Source organism: Salvelinus fontinalis, chromosome 1 (assembly GCF_029448725.1).
Source record: "Salvelinus fontinalis isolate EN_2023a chromosome 1, ASM2944872v1, whole genome shotgun sequence".
NCBI lineage: Eukaryota > Metazoa > Chordata > Actinopteri > Salmoniformes > Salmonidae > Salvelinus > Salvelinus fontinalis.
In genome coordinates this window covers 43,388,482-43,415,011 of record NC_074665.1, presented here as the reverse complement: position 1 = coordinate 43,415,011, position 26,530 = coordinate 43,388,482, and the positions used below count along the sequence as shown (strand labels likewise).

The following is a 26,530-nucleotide window of genomic DNA, read 5'->3' as shown; positions in this document are numbered from 1 at the left end:
CCAAGCCATGAGGTCGAAGGGTCTGGGGAAGGGTACCAAAACATTTCTGCAGCATTAAAAGGTCCCCAAGAACACAGTGGTCGCCATCATTCTTAAATGGAAGAAGTTTGGGACCACCAAGACTCTTCCTAGAGCTGGCCACCCGGCCAAACTGAGCAGTCGGAGGAGAAGGGCCTTGCTCAGGGAGGTGACCAAGAACCCGATGGTCACTCTGACAGAGCTCCAGAGTTCCTCTGTGGAAATGATTGTCCTTCAGGAAGGTTCTCCCATCTCTGCAGCACTCCACCAATTTGGTAGTGGCCAGACGGAAGCAACTCCTCAGTAAAAGGCACATGACAACCCGCTTGGAGTTTGCCAAAAGGAACCTAAAAGTACACTGACCAAGAGAAACAAGATTCTCTGGTCTGATGAAACCAAGATTTAACTATTTGGCCTGAATGCCAAGTGTCACGTCTGGAGAAAACCTGGCACCATCATTATGGTGGTGGTATTATCATGCTGTGGGAATGTTTTTCATTCCTTCAAGTCAGGATCGAGACAAAGATGAACGGAGCAAAGTACAGAAAGATCCTTGATGAAAACCTGCACACTAGTGCTCAGCACCTCAGACTGGGGCGAAGGTTCACCTTCCAACAGGATAACGACCCTAAGCACACAGCCAAGACAACACAGGAGTGACTTCGGGACAAGTCTCTGAATATCCTTGAGTGGCCCAGCCAGAGCCCGGACTTGAACACGATCAACCATCTCTGGAGAGACCAGAAAATAGCTGTGCAGCGATGCTCCCCATCCAACCTGATCTGCAGAGAAGAATGGGAGAAACTCCCCAAATACAGGTGTGCCAAGCTTGTAGCGTCATGCCCAAGAAGACTCAAGTCTGTAATCGCTGCCAAAGGTGCTTCAACAAAGTACTGAGTAAAGGATCTGAATACTTATGTAAAAATTGAAAAACCTATTACTGCTTTGTCATTATGGGGTATTGTGTGTAGATTGATGAAGGGGGAACAATTGAATACATTTTAGAATAAGGCTATAACCTAACCATGTGGAAAAAGTCAAGGTGTCTGAATACTTCCCAAATGCACTGTGGGTAGATCACTGCTTGTTCCGTTGGTCATAAATATGATCTTTTATTTTTTTTACAATATGGATTATGGGTTAGGGTACTAGTGGCATAAGAATATACATTTTTGGCTGTACATTCTCACGTATTTTGTTCCCCCTCAGATTTTGGGGGTGCATGACGCCCCTGAGTATAGCTTTTCTGTTTGTTTTTAATCAGTTATGTATTTCTTGTTGTGGTGTTCTCATAGTTTGCATGAGATGTGATATTGCTGTTTCTATCAAATGGCCATGTTATCTTGACTCTTTCATGTTTTTAGATGATACATCACTGCGGATAGATGGGGGCTCGTCCTGGACGGGCAGGATCTACAGAGACCAGCAGCCCTCCATCAAACATGGTCAGAACCGAGCGGTACGCAACGCACTGGAGGGAGGACTGGACATCGATACCCTGCCCGACAACATAACCCATGTGGTGGTGAGAAATTTAATGAGTCATGTTTAGTATAACTCTTGTAGTGGCAAGGTCTAACTAACAGGCAGCCATCTGTGATGATATCGATAACAATATTGTTATTTTCCCCTCTGCTCAGCATCTTGTTAGTTGCCATCCTAACACCCACATCAGTTTGCTCAGGATCAGGCTCATGTGACTGACTGCGTCTCCTGCACACCACATAATACTCTTAGCCCTGTGAGCTAAAGCCTAGGCCCTCTCTGTGACACAGCTGGTAGTAGGTCATTAGCAACATCTTCATTAGACACCGCTAATAACCACATCTCAATGCATGGCTAAGCACTTTGATAATGGCCAGCAGTGTGTGACCCCAGCAGATGAGACAAATCGATGGGAACACGTTGGCTGAAGCTATGACCCTTTATCAGGGATGACTTCTATTGGGATATTAATGACAGGTGTATGGTAGTTTGCGAGCGAGTTTTCCATAGATGGGTTTTTCCACCGTGTGTTTGTGGTTTGGTTTTTACTATCCTTGTGGGTACCAGAAGTCTTCACAAGGATATTAAAACAAGGACAATTCGGAAAAGTGGGGACATTAGTTTTAGGGTTAGGGGTTTAAGGTTAGGGAAATAGGATTTTGAATGGGAATACATTTTTGGGTCAATAAAATGTGTGTTTAAATGTGTTTGTTGGATTAGTTGGTGTGGTGGGGACCAGTGTATAATTTTGCTCTTACTACCACATAAGTATAATCTCTGCCAAATAAATTGTGATTAGCTTTTCTACTACCCTCGGCACTACAAATTGACAATAGATCCTGGCCTTGTCCTGTCAACGTAGTGTGTGTGTCGTCTGGTTTCACGCAAGACCCTCTAACCTCTCACCACGACCGCTCTCGTTGACCAATCTTAACGCAGCTCAGGTGTTTCAGCCCTGGGCAAAGTCTGGGGATCTGCTCTCCTCTCATTCCCCCAGAAACAGGGCCTTGTGTTGGGTCTTGGGGAAGGAGAGAAAGTGGGTCACTCGCTGTATGTGGAGCAGCCAGATCGTCATTGAGAACACTGCATTTAACTGCTCCACTTTCGCAGCCCACACCTAAACCCCAGCACCATTGCTCTCTGTCACCTTGAAGCAAAGCACACATTAATAATGTGATCGAGTTCTGAGATCCGTTAAATAGATACAGAGGCTTACAATGCCAAAGCACTGAGATCATTAGAGTATGTATACAGCTCCCCCACCTGGTGTAAATGAAAATACAGTACATGGAAAGGACCCCTGGTGTCACTATGCACTATAGTTAACTCCAACCTCAATTACTAATTAGCATCATGGCTATCATCTTCCCATCATAAGGACTACCATCTTCCACAACCATACATATTAAGAATACAATAGAATAGCCTCCTACTCTAGATTGAATCAAGGGTAACGATTTAATTTGACTACATAGCCATAACACCTTCATTACACATCTATAAGTATTTCATGAACGTGTTATAACAGGTCCTAACCACATTAAAAGGTTAATGAAATATATCCATCGCATATCGATAGCGCATTCATGTCATGCTATGCAAAAGCTGACATTTAGGCATCTTAATAGATGCATCATTACAATGACAGCGTAGTGTTATCATTATGGCTGTTCTCTAAAATGTGCTTCGGCCATAACAGTGTTAGTGAATATGCCTAAAGGCCAAACCACATTTTGAAAATGATGCTGCTATATAGCCTGTACTAGCCCCATTTCCCGCACCGGCCGGTATAGGCCCGCGACTTAAAGTATGGTCTTCTTCTTCTCAATGAGGTCAATGGTGCATGAAGATCCCCACAGTGTTGAATCCTCGGGGTAAATTTTACAGATCAAAATCGTGTAGTTGAGGGTCAAGGCTCTTTCGTAACTCATTAACAGCCCTCCTCCACATCCCTATTAGGTTGCGCATACTGGTCTATAACGCACACATGAAGGGTCTATTTATGAATTATATGCAGTCAAAGTAAAGCGTATCTATTTTCTCATTCGTTAAGCATGTATAGCTTAATATGTCATGGTTAATTAACTGTGCAGTTTGCCACTGATCTATAAAGCCAACATTAAAGGTCTATGTATGAATTCTATGCAGTCAATGTACTGTCAATTCTAGTTTCCCATTAATGTATTTATAAAGCATTTATAAACATGCCTCACTTATCACAAAGAATACGGACACAACACAATGTTAAAGGCCCAGTACAGTCAAAATAAAACAATTTTCTGTGTTTTTCTATCATATTGTACAGTGTTATTTTCTGATAGTTGCTGGTTAACAATACAATCTACACAGGACCTTCTAATCCGCAGGTTTGCATGGGAGGGAGTTTCAGCTTTCCATGGTGACATCACCATACGGTAAATTGGTTAATAGACCAATAACACAGTTCCAAACCACACTGCCAATAAGAGACCGTTTTTAGTTTCCCCCTCCCCACAGTCCTAGCTAAATTCTTGCTTGACAAAGTTTTTTGCTAAAAAGCCCAGTTAATGGAAATCTATTACAGTAAGGTACTTAATTGTTACCCAGTAATGACTTGATATTGGTCTAAAAATAGCTGCATTGACTTTAAAGGAAATATGAACATTCTATTTAAATTTTCCAGATGTAGCTAGCACAGAAAACAATTGCTGAGGACATCGCCGAAGAATCCTACTGTTGACATTTTTCAGTTAGAACTTTCTTGAGTAGATTTCACAAAGATTCATATTCAAAGCCTAAGTGGTCCTTTGTAGCTCAGTTGGTTGAGCATGGCACTTGTAATGCCAGGGTAATGGACTTGATACCCAGGGACACCCATACATAATATGTATGCACGAATGACTAAGTCGCTTTGGATAAAAGCGTCTGCTAAATGGCATATACATTGAGTACTCAAAACATTAAGAACACCTGCTCTTTGCATGACAGACTGTGCAGGTGAAAGCTATGGTCCCTTATTGATGTCACTTGCAACTAAATATTAGGAAGGTGTTCCTAATGTTTGGTATGCTCAGTGTATACGAGTCAAACATTTATTATACTGTCAAAATGGACAAATTGTGAATAGTTTAATTTTGGTCATAGTCAGGCTTGTCCAAAACTGAATTTTGTGAGACTTGTGGTAATCAAATTTAACATAGCAGATGTTATTGCGGGTGTTGCGAAATGCTTGACTGCATCACAACGTAAATGGAGGTTGGGTTTGTTTCAATCCTGCCCACATGCCCATGGTTGGCAGCACTCAAGGAATCATCAATGCAGAGTGCAGCTGCACATGACCCGATTATAATGCCTGTGATAAATTTGGGTTGACTTTGGATATCCCTATGGGGCTAGCTAGGGACCATCTGTAAATTACTTAATGTACGTGGGACAATATGTGACCGACCGCCTCGATTCAGTCTTATGTAGCATAATAATTTGGAATTGTGTGTTTTTTTATTTTTACATTGGATAAAAGTAGAAACTACAAAATGGTATATTATACACTGTAGTTGAAGAACAATAGGAAAGTAATTCTGCGTTGAAAGTTGAACTTGTAACCCCACTTTTGAGCAAATGGCCCGTGAATGTTTTGGTACACCTACTGGAGAGTTTTTCTTTGTTTACAAATATTGAGCATCGTTCACACCCTCTTAAGCCTTAGCCCCACCCATTTCTTTAAGGGTTCACATGTGCTAAACAGAGTGAGTAAGGTAGTGTAGTAAAGAACCAAAGATTTCAAGACTAAAAGTGGTGAAAGTAGTAGCCTACAATAAGGAAAAACTCCAGGTAAAAATACACTTTATCTAGTCCTTGGCCTATATTCCAATCTGACTTTGGTGCAGGTTATGTTGTTCTTCACATTAACGTCTCTAGTAAACACACTATATCAAATCAAATCTGTTTATTTGCCACATACACAGGATGCAGAAGGTGTAAACGGTACAGTGAAATAGTTACTTGTATATTTGCATAGCAGCACTATCAAAAATAGAAAGTGTCCAGATAAAAACATAGTATAAATATTTTATCATTATTAGGTGATGCTTACCCAGACACTAGGGGTGTGCCGAGTAGTCGGACAAACGAGTACCGTAACGGATATGGGCAATTTTATGGACACGATTATGATCAGAGTATTTTTTTATAATTATCTATGATCAGAAAAAAAAATTGGGGGGGGGTGCCAGCAAGCATGTTTCTTACATGTCAGAGTTTTTAAACCATACTGAACTATCTTTGAGTCACTCATATGCGTGGTCTAAATAACTCAACTGGCTAGTTTGACTGTCTAAAGAGAAGGGCGGGCTGTACGTTGAACCTGCTGCTCTGATTGGATGGAGTGAAGCTGTATTTCTCCGTCCATTCGCTTCATAATTTCATCCAAACACTTTTCCTCGCATGTTTTCGATCTGATCATTTAGATTGCTGCTGCCTGTTACTATGATAAATCAACATGGCGAGGACATTTGCTATCAATGTGCATAATATCTAACAAGTGGGGCAAGGGTTTGGGAAAGATTAAACGCTAATGCGCATTCTGACTGAGTGACAGCAAACTTGGCAGCCTGCTGTAAATTGAGGACAGACACACATACAAACCCACCCCTCCGCGCACTGCTCTTAATCTGCAGCTTTTTTTGCAGTGAGAACATGCAGGGAGGTGCTTTGCCAACATCTATTTAGGCATATTAAAGCACTTGTTTTTTTCCGATCCAACTGTCAATTGACGGATACGAATATGGATATGTCGGCGCACCCCTACCAGACACACTTATCTAAATTGATGGGTCATGTGAAAGAAATGCTATAACCACCCCCCAGCCACATCTAGCTAAGTGGGTGGGTCACTATTGTCTAGACATGTACACATGTTTATGAAATTCAATAGATGGCCATAATCATCCCCAGACACACCTGGCTAACGTGATGAGTAATCATCTAGCAAAGTGTAGTCTTTTGTTTAGACATGTAACGTTATCTAGCTAGCTAAACAATGAACCATAATCCCAAACCATACTAATAGCAATACAAACGGATTTTCATAGCTAGCCACCATACATGAAATGCTGTAGTATGAATCTACAGGTAGCTAAAGCTAACCAACGAGGTTAAATTTTAGCTAGCTAGCTAACATTAGGCTATAGCAAGCAATGCAAATGGCTTTCTGAGATACAAATAATATTACTGCATAGATCACACATCTAACTAGCTAGCTAGCGAACAGTACGCTTTAATTTGCAATGAAAATGAAACGTGGCAAATTTGAAAATGTAGCTAGACTCTTACCCATATACATAGATGAACGTTTCACAGCAGACTAGAACCCCTTTAACTCTGTTTTATTTGTACAGCTTGTTTGGCCTGCGTTGTGTCAAGTCTCTCCGGTTCACACTGACCGTGTGCAGAAAGTAGTCCATCACAACTTTTTCCCACTAATCTTTGTCTATAGTGCCTGCAAAATTCAGGACAGGAATGTTAAGAGCAGTAGCAACACTTTTGCAGTAATCCATGGCAAGCGCTATATCTTCTAATTTTGTCAGGTAGCAAGGATTATCTACACATGCTGAGCAGCTCATGTTATAGACAGAATCATGCTACGTGACTAATCTGAACTCATCACTTGGCATGTCCAGTCCATCCATTATCTCAGACAATCATGGCTAGCGGGAAGGTTCCTGTCTTTTTCTGTGTCTAAACCAACAATTGTATTTGTATTTACAGATAGCGTACAAGTTCGTTATTAAGGCACATGAAAGTTTGCATGTTCCAGAAGGCATTTCTAGCAAAAAATGCATTTTGATTAAAAAAATAAAAACACATGCCTCTCCTGTGAAGTAGTGACGTGCGACATAAGCATAGCTTCCTGTAACCGGTCATATGTTAAAATTCAAATAGGTCTGTAGAAATTCAAATACAAATATTGAAAGCATTTAATAAGACATAAATATTGTCATCTACATTGTGTAATTTACTGACGGTCCCTAACTAGCCACGGAGATAGGCTATCCAAAGTCAAACCAACTTTGCAACGGTCGCACACCAGCCGGCTGAAGCTAATTAGTTAAATAATTTGGCTAACTATTCCTACCAGCGAACACGCACATCAAACCACACATCGAAACCAACTCAGGTTGAATTCAGTCATGGCGGCAAGCATTTCTTAGAGATTCTCAGGTACTTTGTGTACACTGTATATATAGCCTGTACTAGCCATTCTCCTCCTCACTGAGGTCAATAGTGCATTAAGATCCCCACAGGGTTGAATCATAAGGGTACATTTTTTTTGTTCTGAAAGTCACAAGCACGGGCCAAAAGTGTTCCCACAGAAAATTGGGTACTACATCACATGTGTGGTTATGTGCACCACATTATTGCTCTCTGTCTGTTGTGTCCACTGAGCTGTTGGGCCCGCCCTGTAACCTCATTGGATAACGCTGGGCAGGCATCTTGATTGCTGTCAGTCAAATGCGAGGGGCTGAAGCTCATTGGCTAGAACTCGAATTGCCAGAGGGCTGGCCCACGTGGGGGGAAATGTAAGGAAAATGGTGCGGCACAGCTTCAAGAAAAGTTACTTTCAAACTAGGGATTTCGTAGCTAATTGAGATGAGACAGTAATTCTGCACATAGATTATGCATGTATGAACTACACATTCACACATCCAGCCGAAAGTTGCCAAAGTATTGGAGAATGTCTTTAAAACCTCTTTGGGCTAGGTGGGGCGCTAGTGACCCACCTCGCCAATATTCGGTGAAATTGCAGAGCGTGAAATTCAAAATACAAAAATCTTAATATTAAACATTCATGAAAATACAAGTGTCATACATCATTTAAAAGCTTAACTTGTTAATCCAGCCGCTTTGTCAGATTTCAAAAGGCTTTACGGCGAAAGCATACCATGCGATTATCTGAGGACTGCGCCCCACATACAAAAGCATTAAAAACATTTTCCAAACCAGCAGAGGCGTCACAAAAGTCAGAAATAGTGATAAAATAAATAACTTTCCTTTGAAGATCTTCCTCTGTTTGCAGTCCCAAGGGTCCCAGTGGTAGTTTTGTTCAATAAAGTCCTTCTTTAAATCCCCAAAAAATCTGTTTAGTTGGCGTGCTTGATTCAGTAATCCACCTGTTCCACTCATTCAAAATGCATACAAAGGAATCCCAAAAGTTACCAATAAACTTCGTCCAAACAAGTCAAACAACGTTTCTAATCAATACTCGGGTACCCTAATATGTAAATAAACAATAAAATGTAAGACGGAGAATGGTGTATTCAATACCAATAAAGACTGTTGACATCTAGTGGAAGCCATAGCAACTGCAATCTGGGAGGATTTCCTTTGATTTTCCCATAGACAGGCATTTCAAATGGGTGGTCACCTCCCCCAAAATTTCTGGATGGATTCTCCTTGGGGTTTTGCCTGCCATATCAGTTATGTTATACTCACAGACATTATTTTAACAGTTTTAGAAACATCAGAGTGTTTTCTATCCAATACTACCAATAACTACCAATAACTACCAATGCATATTCTAGCTTCTGGGCCTGAGTAACAGGCAGTTTACTTTGCGCATGTCAGTCATCCGAACTTCCAAATACTGCCCCCTATCCTTAATGAATCAAATCAAATACAAGGCCAAATCTGGAAGTGCAGTCATCCTTTAAAATAACAAAAATAGCTCAGAAGAATGCTGGTTCTGTCACGCGGACGTGATGTCACATTGTCCTTTCACCGCTCCTCTGCTGTCAAAACGAAAGCAACTGGTTTCTGTGTCTTAATTTTGTTGTGTTTTATACAGTGCCTTCGGAATGTATTTAAACCCCTTGACTTTTTCCACATTTTGTTACGTTACACCCTTAGTGTCACGTTCGTTGATGGAATGATCAAGGTGCAGCGTGGTAGGCGTGCATCATCAATTTATTAAATGAACACCAAAAACAAGAAAGAATAAACGACATGTAAAGTTTTGTAGCTCTAACACAGCACCTAACCAAAAACAAGGTGGGAAAAAGGGCTGCCTAAGTATGATCCCCAATCAGAGACAACGATAAACAGCTGCCTCTGATTGGGAACCATACTAGGCCAACAAAGAAATAGAAACATAGATATGCCCACCCAAGTTACACCCTGACCTAACCAAATAGAGAATAAAAAAGGCTCTCTAAGGTCAGGGCGTGACACTTAGTCTAAAAAATGTCCTCATCAATCTACATAATGACAGAGAAAATACAGGTTTTTAGAAATGTTTAGAAATGTTTTTTTAAACCCAGGAATATTACATTTACTTAAGTATTCAGACCCTTTACTCAGTACTTTGAAGCACCTTTGGCAGCGATAACAGCATTATGACGCTACAACTTGGCACACCTGTATTTGGGGAATTTCTCCAATTCTTCTCTGCAGATCCTCTCAAGCTCTGTCAGGTTGGATGGGGAGCGTCACTGCAAAGCTTTTTTCAGGGCTCTCCAGAGGTGTTTAGATTGGGTTCAAGTCCGGGCTCTTCCTGGACCACTCAAGGACATCCAGAGACTTGTCCCGAAGCCACTCCTGTGTTGTCTTGGCTGTGTGCTTAGAATGTGAACCTTTGCCCCAGTCTGAGGTCCTGAGTGCTCTGGAGCATGTTCTGATCAAGGATCTCTGTACTTTTCTCCATTCATCTTTACCTCGATCCTGTCTAGTCTCTCAGACTGGGGCGAAGGTTCACCTTCCAACAGGAAAATGACCGAATGCACTGTATATCAGCATAATTTTCAAATCATCGTTTGGCCTTTTTGCATATTCACTAACACTGGTATTGCAGAAGCACACTTTTGAGAACGTCCATAATGATGACACTGTGCTCTATTAAGATACCTAAATATGAGCTTTGCATAACATGAATGCGCTATACATATGCTATGGATATATTTCATTAACCTTTAATAATGCAGTTGGGACCTGTTATCACGTTCATGATATGCTTATAGATGTGTAATAAATGCATTATGGTGATGTAGTCAAAGTACATTTTTACCAAATCAAGGCCTTGGGCCACTGACCAGTGAATTCATTGAAACTCTGGAAAAGCTTTCTGTGCTAATCAGCCCCCTCTTTCTCAGGAGGACTCTCAGAGGTACTACAGGTGGAGGAGTTACGGGCCAGGGGACAGACGGATGGAGGAACTCTGGGTAGACCTAAGCTCTGTGCAACAGAGCGAAGTCAGAGTGCACGGCATCCTGTCCAACACACACCGGCAGGCAGCGGTGAGACATGCACGCATGCACACACACACACACACACACACTATACGCATACAGATGCAAAGTGGTTAGAGTTGGTGGGAGAATGAGACGTAGACAAGAGCACAGAAACAATACTGTACATAGGCCTGCATGCAGTCCTTTGACACCATGACATTGCCATCATGACTGACATGCTGTCTGATATGATATTATGCTCCTCCTAGCGTGTGGCTCTCTCCTTTGACTTCCCCTTCTATGGACACTACCTGAGACAAATCACCATAGCAACAGGAGGTAAACTGAATTTATATTACTAAAACTGTCCAAACTAGCCGTCTCTTCACTATGCGGTAAATGCTTCTATGCGAACACATCCAACAGGATCACATTATTGTGTATTGAAAAACTAGACTGTTTCCACACAGATATATTCTTAAACCCCTAAAATTCGCCAACACCTTTTTTGTTTCCTTCGAGGTACACTTTAAGCAAGAGAAGCTATTAGCGCTTATCCCATTATCCCATTATCCCATTATCCCATTTCCGGAGTAGGTTCCAGATAAATGGAATTCTAAATCGCTTTTCATAATTAAATATTAAGATTGAAAATGGTAACCGTTGAGTTAGCCGCTACAGACCCAAAGCCTCCGAATTACAGGGATGTGTGATTTATAGCACCATTACTAATTCATTCACAATCTGCAGTTCCTCCTCTGAAACTGTGAGAGGGTTTTGGATATATTTTACAATTTCAATAATTTCTATATTCTTGGAATGAAAGGCTTTTGAGGTAAAACTGTCTTATTGTTTTATTTGTCACTTTGCAAGCCACTGTACAGAACAGCATGCTACTTTTGACATCGTACTGTACATAGGAGTGTATATGAGATGTTGCACCTACCGTGACAATTAAAACCTACCCGAAACTGTGGATAGATGGCGGCTTTTGAGCAAAACTGAAAGCGCGAACAACCGCATTTAACCATGGAAAGGTGACTTTGAATATGGCCGAATACAGTGTAGTTATTCCCTCCGCAAGGCAATCAAACAAGCGAAATGTCAGTATAGAGACAAAGTGGAGTCGCAATTCAACGGCTCAGACACGAGACGTATGTGGCAGGGTCTACAGACAATTATGGACTACAAAAGGAAAACCAACAACACGGACACCAATGTCTTGCTTCCTGACAAACAATAACACCTTCTTTGCCCGTTTTGAGGATAATACAGTGGCCCGCTACCAAACATGGCATGGCCCGCTACCAAAAACTGTGGACTCTCCTTCTCCATGGCCGACATGAGTAAGACATTTAAACGTGTTAACCCTCCCATGGCTGCCAGCCCAGACGGCATCCCTAGGCACGTCCTCAGAGCATGCGCAGACCAGCTGGCTGGTGTGTTTACGGACATATTCAATGTCTCACTATCCCAGTCTGCTGTCCCCACATGCTTCCAGATGTTCCTGTACCTAAGGAGGCAAAGGTAACTGAACAAAATGACTATTGCCTCGTACCACTCACTTCTGTCATCATGAAGTGCTTTGAGAGACTAGTCAAGTATCATATCACCTCCACCTTACCAGTAACCGTAGAGCCACTTCAATTTGCTTACCGCCCAAATGTAGGTCCACAGACGATGCAATCGCCATCACACTGCACACTGCCCTATCCCATCTGGACAAGAGTAATACCTATGTAAGAATGCTGTTCATTGACTATAGCTCAGCATTCAACACCATAGTACCCTCCAAGCTCATCATTAAACTTGAGGCCCTGGGTCTCAACCCCACCCTGTGCAATTGGGTCCTGGACTTCCCGACGGGCTGCCCCCAGGTGGTGAAGGTAGGAAACAACATCTCCACCCCGCTGATCCTCAACACTGGGGCCCCACAAGGGCATAGCCCCCTCCTGTACTCCCTGTTCACCCATGACTGCGTGGCCATGCACGCCTCCAACTCAATCATCAAGTTTGCAGACGACACAACAGTAGTAGGCTTGATTACCAACAACGACGAGACAACCTATAGGGAGGAGGTGAGGGCACTCGGAGTGGGGTGTCAGGAAAATAACTTCTCACTCAATGTCAACAACACAAAGGAGATGATCGTGGACTTCAGGAAACAGCAGAGGGAGCACCCCAATATCCACATCGACGGGAAAGCAGTGGAAAAGGTGGAAAGTTTTAAGTTCCTCGGCGTACACATCACAGACAAACTGCTTGCATTACTCATCTCCAATGTATATGCTGTATTTTATATCATTTATTGCATCTTGTCTATGCCGCGCTGTCAATGCTCATCCATATATTTATATGTGTGTACTCTTTTCCATTCCTTTACTTAGATTTGTGTCTATTAGGTAGCTGTTGTGGAATTGTTAGATATTGCTGCACTGTCAGAACTAGAAGCACAAGCATTTCTGTACACTCGCAATAACATCTGCTAACCATGTGTATGTGACCAATAAAATTTGATTTGATTTTACTGTCCAAAAGATGTTACAGCTGCAAAAGTTGGCTATATTCCAAAGTTAGAAACATACAGTCAAAAGTTTGGACACACTTACTCATTCAATGGTTTTCTACATTGTAGAATAACAGTGAAGACATCGAAACTATGAAATAACACATATGGAATCATGTAGTAACCAAAAACTTGTTAAAGAAATTAAATGATATTTAATATTCTTCAAAGTAGCCACCCTTTGCCTTGATGACTGCTTTGCACACTCTTGGCATTCTCTCAACTAGCTTCAGATGTTCTGGCGTCCACAATCACCCGACCTCAACCCAATTGAGATGGTTTGGGATGAGTCGGACCGCAAAGTGATGGAAAAGCAGCCAACAAGTGCTCAGCATATGTGGGAACTCCTTCAAGACTATTGGAAAAGCATTCCAGGTGAAGACGGTAAAGAGAATGCCAAAAGTGTGCAAAGCTGTCATCAAGGAAAATGTTGGCTACTATGAAGAACACTTTTTTGGTTACCAGATGATTTAATGTGTGTTATTTCATAGTTTTGATGTCTTCACTAGTCTTCTACAATGTAAACTCAGCAAAAAAAGAAACGTCCTCTCACTGTCAACTGTGTTTATTTTCAGCAAACTTAACATGTGTAAATATTTGTATGAACATAACAAGATTCAACAACTGAGACATAAACTGAACAAGTTCCACAGACATGTGACAAACAGAAATTGAATAATGTGTCCCTGAACAAAGAGGGGGCCAAAATCAAAAGTTACAGTCAGTATCTGGTGTGGCCACCACCTGCATTAAGTACTGCAGTGCATCTCCTCCTCGTGGACTGCACCAGATTTGCCAGTTCTTGCTCTGAGATGTTACCCCACTCTTCCACCAAGGCACCTGCAAGTTCCCGGACATTTCTGGGGGGAATGGCCCTAGCCCTCACCCTCCGATCCAACAGGTCCCAGACGTGCTCAATGGGATTGAGATCCGGGCTCTTCGTTGGCCATGACAGAACACTGACATTCCTGTCTTGCAGGAAATCACAAACAGAACGAGCAGTATGGCTGGTGGCATTGTCATGCTGGAGGGTCATGTCAGGATGAGCCTGCAGGAAGCGTACCACATGAGGGAGGAGGATGTCTTCCCTGTAATGCACAGCATTGTGATTGCCTGCAATGACAACAAGCTCAGTCCAATGATGCTGTGACACACAGCCACAGACCAGGACGGACCCTCCAACTCCAAATCGATCCGGATCCAGAGTACAGGCCTCGGTGTAACACTCATTCCTTCGACGATAAACGCGATTCCGAACAAAACCGTGACTCGTCAGTGAAGAGCACTTTTTGCCAGTCCTGTCTGGTCCAGCGACAGTGGGTTTGTGCCCATAGGTGACGTTGTTGCCGGTGATGTCTGGTGAGGACCTGCCTTACAATAGGCCTACAAACCCTCAGTCCAGCCTCTCTCAGCCTATTGCGGACAGTCTGAGCACTGATGGAGGGATTGTGCGTTCCTGGTGTATCTCCGGCAGTTGTTGTTGCCGTCCTATATCTGTACCGCAGGTGTGATGTTCGGATGTACCGATCCTGTGCAGGTGTTGTTACACGTGGTCTACCACTGCGAGGACAATCAGCTGTCCGTCCTGTCTCCCTGAAGCGCTGTCTTAGGCGTCTCACAGTACGGACATTGCAATTTTTTGCCCCGGCCACATCTGCAGACCTCATGCAACTTTGCAGCCTGCCTAAGGGACGTTCACGCAGATGAGCAGGGACCCTGGGCATCTTTCGTTTGGTGTTTTTCAGAGTCAGTAGAAAGGCCTCTTTAGTGTCCTAGGTTTTCATAACTGTAACTTTAATTGCCTACCATCTGTAAGTGGTTATTGTCTTAACGACAGTTCCACAGGTGCATGTTCATTAATTGTTTATGGTTCATTGAACAAGCATGGGAAACAGGGTTTAATCCCTTTACAATGAAGATCTGTGAAGTTATTTGTATTTTTACGAATTATCTTTGAAAGATAGGGTCCTGAAAAAGGGCCATTTCTTTTTTTTGCTGGGTTTATTTTAGAAAAGTAAAATTAAATAAAAACCCTTGAATGAGTAGGTGTGTCCGAAAATTTGACTGGTACTGTATGTCGGACTACACTTACATAAAAAATATCAGCCATATTTGCCTTAGTTTAGTAAATAATACTAAGACAATGAACGTCTATATCTGATTGCTTTCAGATAAATAACACATCCATCTTTTCTTATATATGGCTACTACTCAAATAAGCTAAAAACTTCACAATTCACCTACAGTGAAAATAATGAATATACATCTAAAAGATCATGAATTTGAAAACTAGCATCTCTTCCTTTTTGAAAACAAAAACAAAACCTTGACAATTGGTGGATACAGCGCATTCGGAAAGTATTCAGAACGCTTGCCTTAATTCTAAAATTGATTAAAAAAAAAAATCCCCCCTCATCAATATACACACAATATCCCATAATATGCGAAAACTGTTTTTTAGACATTTTTGCAAATGTATTAAAAATAAATAACTTAATCATTCTATTTACATCCGCTTTCAGACCCTTTACTCAGTACATTGTTGAAGTAAAGTCTTAGGTATGACGCTACAAGTTTGGCACACCTGTATTTGGGGAGTTTCTCCCATTCTTCTCTGCAAATCCTCTCAAGCTCTGTCAGGTTGGATGGGGAGCGTCGCTGCACAGCTATTTTCAGGTCTCTCCAGAGATGTTCGATTGGGTTCAAGTTCAGGCTCTGGCTGGACCACTCAAGGACATTGTCCCGAAACCACTCCTGCGTTGTCTTGGCTATGTGCTGAGGGTCATTGTTCTGTTGAAAGGTGACTCTTCGCCCCAGTCTGAGAACCTGCTCCAGAGCACTCAGGACTTCATCAAGGATCTCTCTATATGTTGCTCTGTTCATCTTTCCCTCAATCCTGACTTGCCGCCCAGTCCCTGCCGCTGAAAAACATCCCCACGGCATGATGCTGTCACCCCCATGCTTCACCATAGGGCTGGTGCTAGGTTTCCTCCAGACTTGACGCTTGGCTTTCAGGCCAAAGAGTTCAATATTGGTTTCATCAGACCAGAGAATCTTGTTTCACATGGTCAGAGTCTTTAGGTGCCTTTTGGCAAACTCCAAGCGGGCTGTTGTGCCTTTTCGTGATGAGTGGCTTCTGTCTGGCCACTCTACAATAAATGCCTGATCAGTGGAGTGCTGCAGATATAGTTGTCCTTCTGGAAGGTTCTCCCATCTCCACAGAGGAACTTTGGAGGTCTGTCAGAGTGACCATTGGGTTCTTGGTCACCTCCCTGACCAAGGCCCTTCTCCCCCGATTGCTCAGTTTGGCCAGGAGGCAAGATCTAGGAAGATCTTAGGTTGGAGTCATTAAAACTCATTTTTCAACCATTCCACAAATGTCTTGTTAATTAACAAACTATAGTTTTGGCAAGTTTGTTAGGACATACTTTGTACATGACACAGGTGATTTTTCAAACAATTGTTTACGGACAGATTATTTCAATTAAAATTCACTATCACAATTCCAGTGGGTCAGAAGTTTACATACACTAAGTTGACTGTGCCTTTAAACAGCTTGGAAAATTCCAGAAAATTATGTCATGGCTATAGAAGCTTCTGATAGGCTAATTGACATAATTTGAGTCAATTGGAGGTGTACCTGTGGATGTATTTCAAGGCCTACCTTCAAACTCAGTGCCTCTTTGCTTGACGTCATGGGAAGATCAAAAGAAATCAGCCAAGACCAGACCTATACAAGTCTGGTTCATCCTTGGGAGCAATTTCCAAACGCCTAAAGGTACCAAGTTCATCTGTACAAACAATAGTATGCAAGTATAAACACCATGGGACCACGCAGCTGTCATAGCGCTTAGGAAGGAGGCAAGTTCTGTCTCCTAGAGATGAATGTACTTTGGTGCGAAAAGTGCAAATCAATCCCAGAACAACAGCAAAGGACCTTGTAAAGATGCTGGAGGAAACGGGTACAAAAGTATCTATATCCACATAACCTGAAAGGCCGCCCAACAAGGAAGAAGCCACTGGTCCAAAACTGCCATAAAAAAGCCAGACTACGGTTTGCAACTGCACATGGGGACAAAGATTGTACTTTTTGGAGAAATGTCCTCTGGTCTGATGAAACAAAAATAGAACTGTTTGGCCATAATGACCATGGTTATGTTTGGAGGAAAAAGGGGAGGCTTGCAAGCCGAAGAACACCATCCCAACCGAGAAGCACCATGTTGTGGGGGTGCTTTGCTGCAGAAGGGACTGGTGAACGTCACAAAATAGATAGAATCATGAGAACAGAAAATTATGTGGACATATTGAAGCAACATCTCAAGACATCAATCAGGAAATAAAAGCTTGGTCGCAAATGGACAATGACCCCAAGCATCCTTCCAACGTTGTGGCAAAATGGCTTAAGGACAACAGTCAATGTATTGGAGTGGCCATCACAAAGCCCTGACCTCAATCCTATTGAACATTTGTGGGCAGAACTGAAAAAGCGTTTGCAAGCAAGGAGGCCTACAAACCTGACTCAGTTACACCAGCTCTGTCAGGCGGAATGGGCCAAAATTCACCCAACTTATTGTGGGAAGCTTGTGGAAGGCTACCCGAAATGTTTGACCCAATTTAAATAATTTGAAAGGTAATGCTACCAAATACTAATTGAGTGTATGTAAACTTCTGAACTGCTGGGAATGTGATGAAAGAAATAAAACCTGAAATAAATCATTTTCTCTACTATTATTCTGATTTTTCACATTCTTAAAATAATGTGATGATCCTAACTGACCTAAGACAGGGAATTTTTATTAGGATTAAATGTCAGGGATTGTGAAAAACGGAGTTTAAATGTATTTGGCTAAGGTGTATGTAAACTTCCGACTTCAACTGTATCTTGATTACATACGTATTCAATCCCCTGAGTCAATTCATGTTAGAATCACCTTTGGCAGCTATTAGTCTTTCTAGCTTAGTGTAAGAGCTTTTCACACCTGGATTGTACAATATTTGAACATTACTCTATTAAAAATGTGTTTGGCTTTGTCAAGTTGGTTGTTGATTATTGCTACACAATCATTTTCAAGTTTTAGATTTTCAAGCCGATTCAAGTCAAAACTGTAACTAGGCCACTCAGGAACATTCAATGTCGACTTGATAGGCAACTCCAGTATATATTTGGCCTTGTGTTTTAGGCTATTGACCTGCTGAATGGTGAATTTGTTTCCCAGTGTCTGTTGGAAAGCAGACTGAACCATGTTTTCCTATAGTATTTTACCTGTGCTTTGCTCTATTCTGTTTCTTTTTAACCTAGAAACTCCCTAGTCCGATGACAAGCATAGCCATAACATGATGCAGCCACCACCATGCTTGAAAATATGAAGAGTGGTACTCAGTGATGTGAGGTACTCTGCTGATGTAAGATGGGCTTTATAAATAAATTTGATTTGATGTGTTGTGTTGGATTTGCCCCAAACATAACGCTTTTCATCCAGGACATGAAGTACATTTTTTTGCCATGTTTTACTTTAGTGCCTTATTGCAAACAGGATGCATGTTTTGGAATATTTTTATTCTATACAAGCTTCTGTCTTTTCACTCTGTCATTTAGATTAGTATTGGGTAGTGACAATGTTGTTGATTCATGCTCAGTTTTCTCCTATTATAGTCATTAAACTCCTTGGCCTCATGGTGAAATCCCTGAGGGGTTACCTTCCTCTGTCGAACTGAGTTAGGAAGGACGCCTGTATATTTGTAGTGACTGAGTTTATTGATACACCATTCAAAGTGTAATTAATAACTTCACCATGCTCAAAGGGATATTCAATGTTTACTTTTTTTACCCATCTACCAATAGGTGCCCTTCTTTGTGAGGCATTGGAAAACCTCCCTGGTCTTTGTGGTTGAATCTGAGTTTGAAATTCACTGCTCGACTGAGGGACCTTACAGATAACTGTGTGTGTGAGGTACAGAGATGAGGTAGCCAACCAATAAACACGCTTTTTAAACATTATTATTGCACACAGACTGAATCCATGCAACTTATTATGTGACTTGTTAAGAAACATTTTACTCCTGAAAGTATTTAGGCGTTCCATAACGTAGTTGAATACTTATTGACTCAAGACATTTCAGCTTGTCATTTTTAATTAAGGTGTACATTTTCTAAAAACAATTCAACTTTGGCAGTATGGGGTATTGTGTGTAGGCCAGTGACACATCTCAATTGAATCTGTTTAAATTCAGGCTGTAACACAACATTTTGAAAAGTCAAGGGGTATGAATACTTACTGAAGGCACTGTATTTAAAAGACAGGTAAATCATATTTGGGACTGCACTGAGCCTTTAAAGTCCCCAAAGTGTCCTTTCAAAACTCTCCTCTGAACAATCAAGTCCCAATAAAGTTTCCGACTCCTCGCCTGTCCTTCAGTGTGAAGAATGGCTGGGTTTCTGTGGTACAAGGAAATGGCTGTATATCGCTTCCCCGGGCCCTGTTGTTTTGTTTATCATCTCATTGGGGTGCCAGATATAACAATGTGGAATGATGAAAGACTTTCGTGCAGGCATGCTTCTTCCAGTCTCTTTATGTTTGAACTTTTGGCTCCTGTTTTCCTGTTTTATGTATCATCTTGTTGGGGTGCCAGACATAACAATGTAGAAAGTTAAAACTTTCTCCCAGTCCCTCTGATGTTTGAACTTTTGACCTTTCGAAGGGTTCATCTTCACGGGGGAGATCACTCATCGCATGCTGACAGCCACACAGTACATCGCCCCCCTCATGGCCAACTTTGACCCCAGTTTTTCAAAAAACTCAACAGTGCGGTACATGGACAATGGTGAGTGTGTTTGTATGTGCGTATGTCTATATTTGTGTGTGGGTGGGTGTGTGTGTGGGTGGGTGAGTGTGGGAGTGTATGTGTGGGGTAAAGAAAAGGAAAAGTAGCACACTTTAGTTGCTCCGGTGTAATAATTTATTTTACAAACGTTTCACCCGCTAAATTGTCTTCATTAGGGTTTTAGATGATTGTATTTTGTGGGTGCCGTTTGGGAGCCCTTACGTGACCTTTAATGTTGACCTCTGACCCTTGCTCTGTGCTAGGGGAGGTGTTTGTGGTGCAATGGGACAAGGTGCGGCTTCAGGGGCGCGAGGCAGAGGGAACCTTCACCTTCCAGGCTGCTCTCCATAACAATGGAACGATCGCGTTCAACTACAGAGAGGTGAGTTTTCTAATACAATATACTATAGTAGGGCTTTTTTTTTACTGTTAAACGGATTATCTACTTCATATATTTTGACGAATCCAATGATTTGCTTCGCCATTATAATAGTTGGGGTTCGGATCAATCGCGGTGAATTAAAACATGGGAATCGCGAACAGGAAAAGTACCTTCCCAGAAATTAGTTCCTGTTGCATCTTTTGATGTTTTATGTAGAAATTGTGACCACATGAACAATTCAATAAATATGACTTTTTCATATGAATAAACACTTGCTAAAGTGCCAAAATTCAGCATTTTGACATGTCCCTCTGGGCACGCTTTGACTTCTTAAAATATTTTAACCCACCTAACCCCAACATTTCTCCAAGTTTTCACCATCATTGTAAAGCCATAGGGACCTGGTGGATGAGGCTCTAGCAAATTACATTTTGGGAAAGCCCGGCAGAGTTCAAGTTGAACCATTCACGGGCCAAGTGAATGGTTCAACTTGAACACTGGAAAGTAAATCTGCCCCCAGATTCAGTACTCCCGGTATATGAGTAGCTCTCAGTGACTGGAGATGCACACTGCTCCACATAATCAGTCTGTGTGCCAGTGTGTATAAGTGAGGGGATTGCAGTCCCCCTTGTCTGTTTATGTAAGCCACAACAGTTCTGACTAGAACATGACAACCCTCCAGAAATGGAGGAATGTCTTTAATGTTAGGGACACTGCAAGGAGTTCCAGGCAGTTTGTGAGTAGAACGGTGATGGGGTCCCCACACTGTTCTGCCCTCGTGAGTTTCAACCCAACCCGAGAGAGACGCGTCCATTGTGACTACTTTTCTGGATAAAACAGTGCCCATCTGGGAACCCTGTGACAGAAACTTGCGGTGTCTCCAGGAGTGCAGTGGTACCATGCAGTCTATGGAGATGTTTGTGACGTATTGGGCTCAGACCTAGAGAAGAGACCCAGCATTGAAAGCCTCTCATATTCAAACGTCCTAATGGGATGACTACAAAAGCAGTCTCAGGCATGTTTTGAAAGAGACCAGGTTCCCTCTGCGAAACAGTGCTAGGCAATCTTGGAATGTTCTTATACATTCCACTGAAAGGCGAGCTTTGCGTGGGAATCAGAACGCTCTTTGCTGTGTTTATTCCGAAACCTAGAAATGTCAGGTGTTCCAATAGTAGCTGAGTGTGTTCTAAGACCTCTTGTCTCGATTGCGCACACAGCAGCCAAATGTCTATGTACGTCATCAGCCGAATGCCCCTTTCTCTGAGTGAGGCTATGGCTGCCTCGGTACACTTCGTAAAAACATGACGTGACCGTGAGAGGCCGAAAGGGCGTACGAGAAATTTGTAGATTACTAGGCCTTGAAAAGCGAATCTGAGAAATTTCCTGTGAGGAGGGTGTATTGAGATGTGAAAGTAAGCGTCCTAAAGGTCGACAGATACGAACCAATCGCCTGGGAGCAGAGAACGTAGCAAAGCAGTGTGTGTCAACATTCTGAACGTGTACTTTCTCATGTGCCTCTTCAGAGCACGTAGATGGTTTTACTCGGGAGGAACAATTCTTATTGCCCTTTTCAATATCAAATCAAATCAAATTTTATTTGTCACATACACATGGTTAGCAGATGTTAATGCGAGTGTAGCGAAATGCTTGTGCTTCTAGTTCCGACAATGCAGTAATAACCAACAAGTAATCTAACCTAACAATTCCACAACTACTACCTTATACACACAAGTGTAAAGGGATAAAGAATATGTACATAAAGATGTATGAATGAGTGATGGTACAGAACGGCATAGGCAAGATGCAGTAGATGGTATAATGTACAGTCTATACATATGAGATGAGTAATGTAGGGTATGTAAACATAAAGTGGCATAGTTTAAAGTGGTTAGTGATACATGTATTACATAAAGATGGCAAGATGCAGTGGATGATATACAGTACAGTATATACATATACATATGAGATGAGTAATGTAGGGTATGTAAACATTATATTAAGTGGCATTGTTTAAAGTGGCTAGTGATACATTTTTACATAATTTCCATTATTAAAGTGGCTGGAGTTGAGTCAGTATGTTGGCAGCGGCCACTAAATGTTAGTGGTGGCTGTTTAACAGTCTGATGGCCTTGAGATAGAAGCTGTTTTTCAGTCTCTCGGTCCCTGCTTTGATGCACCTGTACTGACCTCGCCTTCTGGATGATAGCGGGGTGAACAGGCAGTGGCTCGGGTGGTTGTTGTTCTTGATCTTTTTGGCCTTCCTGTGACATCGGGTTTTGTAGGTGTCCGGGAGGGCAGGTAGTTTGCCCCCGGTGATGCGTTGTGCAGACCACCACCCTCTGGAGAGCCTTACGGTTGTGGGCGGAGCAGTTGGCGTACCAGGCGGTGATACAGCCCGACAGGATGCTCTCGATTGTGCATCTGTAGAAGTTTGTGAGTGCTTTTGGTGACAAGCCGAATTTCTTCAGCCTCCTGAGGTTGAAGAGGCGCTGCTGCGCCTTCTTCATAACGCTGTCTGTGTGGGTGGACCAATTCAGTTTGTCCGTGATGTGTACACCGAGGAACTTAAAACTTTCCACCTTCTCCACTACTGTCCCGTCGATGTGGATAGGGGGGTGCTCCCTCTGCTGTTTCCTGAAGTCCACAATCATCTCCTTTGTTTTGTTGACGTTGCGTGTGAGGTTATATTCCTGACACCACACTCCGAGGGCCCTCACCTCCTCCCTGTAGGCCGTCTCGTCGTTGTTGGTAATCAAGCCTACCACTGTAGTGTCGTCCGCAAACTTGATGATTGAGTTGGAGGCGTGCATGGCCACGCAGTCGTGGGTGAACAGGGAGTACAGGAGAGGGCTCAGAACGCACCCTTGTGGGGCCCCAGTGTTGAGGATCAGCGGGGTGGAGATGTTGTTACCTACCCTCACCACCTGGGGGCGGCCCGTCAGGAAGTCCAGGACCCAGTTGCACAGGGCGGGGTCGAGACCCAGGGTCTCGAGCTTGATGACGAGTTTGGGGGGTACTATGGTGTTAAATGCTGAGCTGTAGTCGATGAACAGCATTCTCACATAGGTATTCCTCTTGTCCAGATGGGTTAGGGCAGTGTGCAGTGTGGTTGCGATTGCGTCGTCTGTGGACCTATTGGGTCGGTAAGCAAATTGGAGTGGGTCTAGGGCAGGGGTCGGGAACCTTTTTGACTAAGAGAGCCATGAAAGCAAAAAATGTGGAAATTTATTTCAGTGAGAGCCATATAATATATTTTAAAAGTGAATTCAACTAAATGTCAGTATAATAAGCCTCTGAATTTGTCGAAGTGCCGCTTTACATTCGACCGTTTCATCGATGTAATTTTGTCATTGCAAATTAGACACACCGCAGAACCTGCTCTCTCCACAAAGGCGAATTCTTCGGTCCATTCGTCCTGAAATGTACGATACTCGTCATCTTTTTTTCTATTCGCCATCTTCTTCGTCGAAGGGTTAGCTTTGAGCTAATGACAGAGCAGACTGATTCAAAAGGAGGCGTTTACCTGTTTTACCTAGCAACGGCCAACGTAGGCCAGTATCATTTAATTAAAATAATGGACAATTGCTCCTGCAGCCCTGAACAGGACATGAGCAGTGAAAAATTGATGGATGGATTAAAACAAGTGAGAATAGGCCTCCCGGGTGGCGCAGTGGTCTAGCTGCGCCACCAGAGTCTCTGGGTTCGCGCCCAGGCTCTGTCGCAGCCGGCCGCGACCGGGAGGTCCGTGGGGCGACGCACAATTGGCTTAGCGTCGTCCGGGTTAGGGAGGGTTTGGCCGGTAGGGATATCCTTGTCTCATCGCGCTCCAGCGACTCCTGTGGCGGGCCGGGCGCAGTGCGTGCTAACCGAGGGGGGCGGGTGCACGGTGTTTCCTCCGACACATTGGTGCGGCTGGCTTCCGGGTTGGAGGCGCGCTGTGTTAAGAAGCAGTGCGGCTTGGTTGGGTTGTGCTTCGGAGGACGCATGGCTTTCGACCTTCGTCTCTCCCGAGCCCGTACGGGAGTTGTAGCGATGAGACAAGATAGTAATTACTAGCGATTGGATACCACGAAAATTGGGGAGAAAAGGGGCTAAAAAAAAAATAAAAATAAAAAGTGAGAATATTTTGTTTTATCTGCGAGCCAGATGCAATCATCAAAAGAGCCACACCTGGCTCGGGAGCCATAGGTTCCCGACCCCTGGTCTAGGGTGTCAGGTAGGGTGGTGATATTGTCCTTGACTAGTCTCTCAAAGCACTTCATGATGACGGAAGTGAGTGCTACGGGGCGGTAGTCATTTAGCTCAGTTACCTTAGCTTTCTTGGGAACAGGAACAATGGTGGCCCTCTTGAAGCATGTGGGAACAGCAGACTGGGATAAGGATTGATTGAATATGTCCTTAAACACACCAGCCAGCTGGTCTGCACATGCTCTGAGGACGCGGCTGGGAATGCCGTCTGGGCCTGCAGCCTTGCGAGGGTTAACACGTTTAAATGTTTTACTCACCTCGGCTGCAGTGAAGGAGAGCCCGCAGGTTTTGGTAGCGGGCCGTGTCAGTGGCACTGTATTGTCTTTAAAGTGAGCAAAAAAGTTATTTAGTCTGTCTGGGAGCAAGACATCCTGGTCCGCGACGGGGCTGGTTTTCTTTTTGTAATCCGTGATTGACTGTAGACCCCGCCACATAACTCTTGTGTCTGAGCTTGAATTGCGACTCTACTTTGTCTCTATACTGGCACTTAGCTTGTTTGATTGCCTTGCGGAGGGAATAGCTACACTGTTTGAATTCGGTCATGTTTCCGGTCACCTTGCCCTGGTTAAAAGCAGTGGTTCGCGCTTTCAGTTTCACGCGAATGCTGCCATCAATCCACGGTTTCTGGTTTGGGAATGTTTTAATCGTTGCTGTGGGTACGACATCGTCAATGTACTTTCTAATGAACTCGCTCACCGAATCAGCATATTCGTCAATGTTGTTGTTGGACGCAATGCGGAACATATCCCAATCCACGTGATCGAAGCAGTCTTGAAGCGTGGAATCAGATTGGTCGGACCAGCGTTGAGCAGACCTGAGCGTGGGAGTTTGCTGTTTTAGTTTCTGTTTGTAGGCTGGAAGCAACAAAATGGAGTCGTGGTCAGCTTTTCCGAAAGGAGGGCGGGGGAGGGCCTTATATGCGTCGCGGAAGTTAGTATAACAATGATCCAAGGTTTTACCAGCCCTGGTAGCACAATCGATATGCTGATAGAATTTAGAGAGTTTTCAGTTTTTCAGATTAGCCTTGTTAAAATCCCCAGCTTCGATGAATGCAGCCTCAGGGTGTGTGGTTTCCAGTTTACAAAGAGTCAGATAAAGTTCGTTCAGGGCCATTGATGTGTCTGCTTGGGGGGGAATATATACGGCTGTGATTATAATCGAAGAGAATTCCCTTGGTAGATAATGCGGTCGACATTTGATTGTGAGGAATTCTAAATCTGGTGAACAGAATGACTTGATTTCCTGTATGTTGTTATGATCACACCACGTCTCGTCGATCATAAGGCATACACCCCCGCCCCTCTTCTTACCAGAAAGATGTTTGTTTCTGTCGGCGCGATGCGTGAAGAAACTAGCTGGCTGCACCGACTCCGTTAGCGTCTCTCGAGTGAGCCATGTTTCCGTGAAGCAAAGAACGTTACAATCCCTGATGTCTCTCTGGAATGTTACCCTTGCTCGGATTTCATCAACCTTATTGTCAAGAGACTGGACATTGGCGAGTAGTATGCTAGGGAGTGGAGCGCGATGTGCCCGTCTCCGAAGCCTGACCAGGAGACCGCCTCGTTTGCCCCTTTTACGGCGTCGTTGTTTAGGGTCACCGGCTGGGATCAGATCCATTGTATTGGGTGGAAGGCAAAACACAGGATCCGCTTCGGGAGAGTCATATTCCCGGTTGTAACGATGGTGAGTTGACGTTGCTCTTATATTCAGTAGTTCCTCCCGACTGTATGTAATGAAACCTAAGATTACCTGGGGTACCAATGTAAGGAATAACACATAAAACAACAAAATACTGCATAGTTTCCTAGG

General features: G+C 43.1%; 1 protein-coding gene across 2 annotated transcripts in view; it reads left to right on the top strand.

The window, feature by feature from the left end:
• The window catches only part of plxdc1 (plexin domain containing 1), a 119,978-nt gene that overhangs the window by 29,280 nt on the left and 64,168 nt on the right, over window positions 1-26,530 (top strand). For both annotated transcript variants that reach the window (XM_055922185.1, XM_055922177.1), the window contains exons 2-6: window positions 1,383-1,543; window positions 10,626-10,769; window positions 10,973-11,042; window positions 19,969-20,091; window positions 20,355-20,473. In XM_055922185.1, coding sequence (XP_055778160.1) covers window positions 1,383-1,543; window positions 10,626-10,769; window positions 10,973-11,042; window positions 19,969-20,091; window positions 20,355-20,473 — 617 coding nt within the window. The remainder of the gene's footprint in view (window positions 1-1,382; window positions 1,544-10,625; window positions 10,770-10,972; window positions 11,043-19,968; window positions 20,092-20,354; window positions 20,474-26,530) is intronic.